A 2,501-nucleotide genomic window follows, 5' to 3' on the forward strand; every position below is an offset into this window, starting at 1 on the left:
TAAAAAAAAAAAAAAAAAAAGAGACAAAGCTATTCTTGGTGAATTCATTCTACTTAACAAATCAATGGTGAATTCTAAAGCAGATGAAATAGGTCACTTGAAGGGCCTTCAACCCTATTTGGCTGATAGCTGCAGCTTAGGTATGAACAGAATAGCTAGTTGAGCAATATGAAGCATAGCAGCTCTATGGATTGTTATCAATTACAGAGGCAATATTCCATGCTAAACTTGTGTGAGAAATTCAGAATATAACAAATATTTGCTGATATTATGGAAATAGGTATCAAAATATGTAGATTAAGAAGCAAACCATACTCCCATTTTTCATGTAATTTGGGTAAAATTCTTCATACTGTTCCCCACTCCCTTGTAAACCTGGAGGCACAACTGGTGGTTCCGCACGGAGACAGGGCCCGGCGTGACAGCCAGCTGCTCAGAAACAGTGGCCACACTTCCTTGTAGAACCAGATGTCAGACATCTGTCTTCTATCAAGGAGGATCAAAATAAAGCCCTGCCCACTAGATAATTTAATGTATAACATATAATTACCTAAACAAAGATCGCCCTGGTGCCTGTTCAGAAAATTTTTGTTATAGGATTTCCCTTCCCTCCTTCTCAACAGCTGTGAAGATACAGGCACTCGTAATACGGCCCTTTGTTCTTTTCCTTGTCTTTTTCTCTGATGCTGGACTGGATTATTTTTTCAACTACACCTTGAGGCTCCCCTCCTTTTCTCCCAATGCAGTCTGTACTGGCATTGGACTCACTGTGTAGCCTGGCTGGCCTTGAACTCATGGTGATCCTCCTGCCTCAGCCTCCCAAGTGCTGGGATTACAGGCATGCACCACCATGCCTGGCCTCTCCTCCTTTTCTTGATCTGAGACTCTTCTAGGACCCGAGGTGCCTCTCTGCCTCTCTTTCTCTCTCTCTTCCTCCCTCTCTCCTATCCATCTCCCACAAGAGAGCTCACCCATTCTCTGAGCTTCCAAATCAAGTCTCTGCAGACTTTTTCTTTTCTTCTTTTTTTCTTAAACTAGGAATCTGTGCAGACTTTTGAATTCATATCACAAACCTTAACTCCTTATTCCCAACCCTCTATTTTCAAAGGTCTGCCTTTATTTAACTCCATTTATGTATCTTCAAATGTAGTACATTGCAACCCAAATCCTTACAGTAAATGCAAACTCCTTAGTACCCAGTCCCCTTTTTGAGATGAGGTCTCACTATGTAGCCCAGGCTCACCCCAAACTCTTGAGCTCAAGTGATCTTCATGCCTCAGCCTTGCAAGTAGCTGAGATCACAGGCGCACATCCCCTGCCTGACAACAATCATTTTTCAGACTGATCAAATGATACACTGCAGGCTACAACTTCACCTGACACCCTGTACTACATAAATATGTGCAATGAAAATAATCATCATTAATTTAAAAAAAGTAAAAATCACTAATTCACTAAATTTCAGATTAATGAGTCCTGGACTATTAAATGTGATATAATCACAAGGCACACCGAACACCTTTTGTTCCTAGAGAATGCACCCGTAAAAATCTTAAAATTCTGATATGTATTGATCAATATAGTATAGTTTAATTTAAAAAAATTGTGGAGGACAGACTTTGTAATAACATTAAGTCAGGTTTACCTTTCATTTATTTGACACGAATTAGCGATAGGTCTTTCTCATGGAGGCTGTAGTAAAATTTCCCCAGTACAGATTCATGGTCGTTGACTTGCAAGGTGTTACACCTACGTGATAAGTAGCCTGACAATGACAGAATGTCACATAATTAATTTATATATTTTAACATACACGACCAACACTTCAGTGCTGTCAGTGGAAAAGGAAATGAAACACCATTCTTTCAAGTAAATCATAATTCACAACTTAATGAAGACTGCAGAAGTGGCACCAAAAAGTGCTGCTGCAGGATCAGTGTGTCACGCTTAGAATGCAGAGTGATCACAACCTGGGTCACCACCATCTGTGCTCCATGGAAGCTGGGAGTGGGATTGAGGGTCCCGCAAGGAAGAGAATGGGTCTGCCACCAGAAGGCTTTCAAAAGCAGGAGATAAAAAACAGCAAGTAAGGGATTCTGAGGACACAGAAAGGGCAAATAAGCCCATTTTTATTTTTAAAGTTTGGATGGGAATTTGTCTTGGCAAAACAACAGCAAAATATACTCAGATAGTTTTAATTCAGAACTTCTCAACTTAAAAAAATACTGTCCCTAAGGAGCCTCTTCAGCTTTTTATTGCCCAATTCCTCCTTTATGAAAATTTTAATGCCATATTAATTTTAATGATACTGTATACATGTTTATGTACTGTATGTATAGCTTTGCTTTATGCATGGGAAAAGTTAGTATAATACTCTTTTTTTATTTACTGCAGAGTTAAGAACAATGAAACAATATTTTAAGTTAAAATTTTAACTAAATTGAAAATAAATGAATGGTTTGAGCAGTCTTCCATTCTTTTTTTTTTTTTTTTTTTTTTTT

General features: G+C 38.5%; 1 protein-coding gene across 1 annotated transcript in view; it reads right to left on the reverse strand.

Annotated features, from left to right (window-relative positions):
- The window catches only part of LOC106148625, a 27,021-nt gene that overhangs the window by 968 nt on the left and 23,552 nt on the right, over positions 1–2,501 (reverse strand). The window contains exon 3 of the mRNA XM_013514781.1: positions 1,646–1,765. Coding sequence (XP_013370235.1) covers positions 1,653–1,765 — 113 coding nt within the window. The 3' untranslated portion in view covers positions 1,646–1,652. The remainder of the gene's footprint in view (positions 1–1,645; positions 1,766–2,501) is intronic.

The sequence above is a fragment of the Chinchilla lanigera genome, unplaced genomic scaffold (assembly GCF_000276665.1).
Source record: "Chinchilla lanigera isolate Chin_1 unplaced genomic scaffold, ChiLan1.0 scaffold00024, whole genome shotgun sequence".
Classification (NCBI taxonomy): domain Eukaryota; kingdom Metazoa; phylum Chordata; class Mammalia; order Rodentia; family Chinchillidae; genus Chinchilla; species Chinchilla lanigera.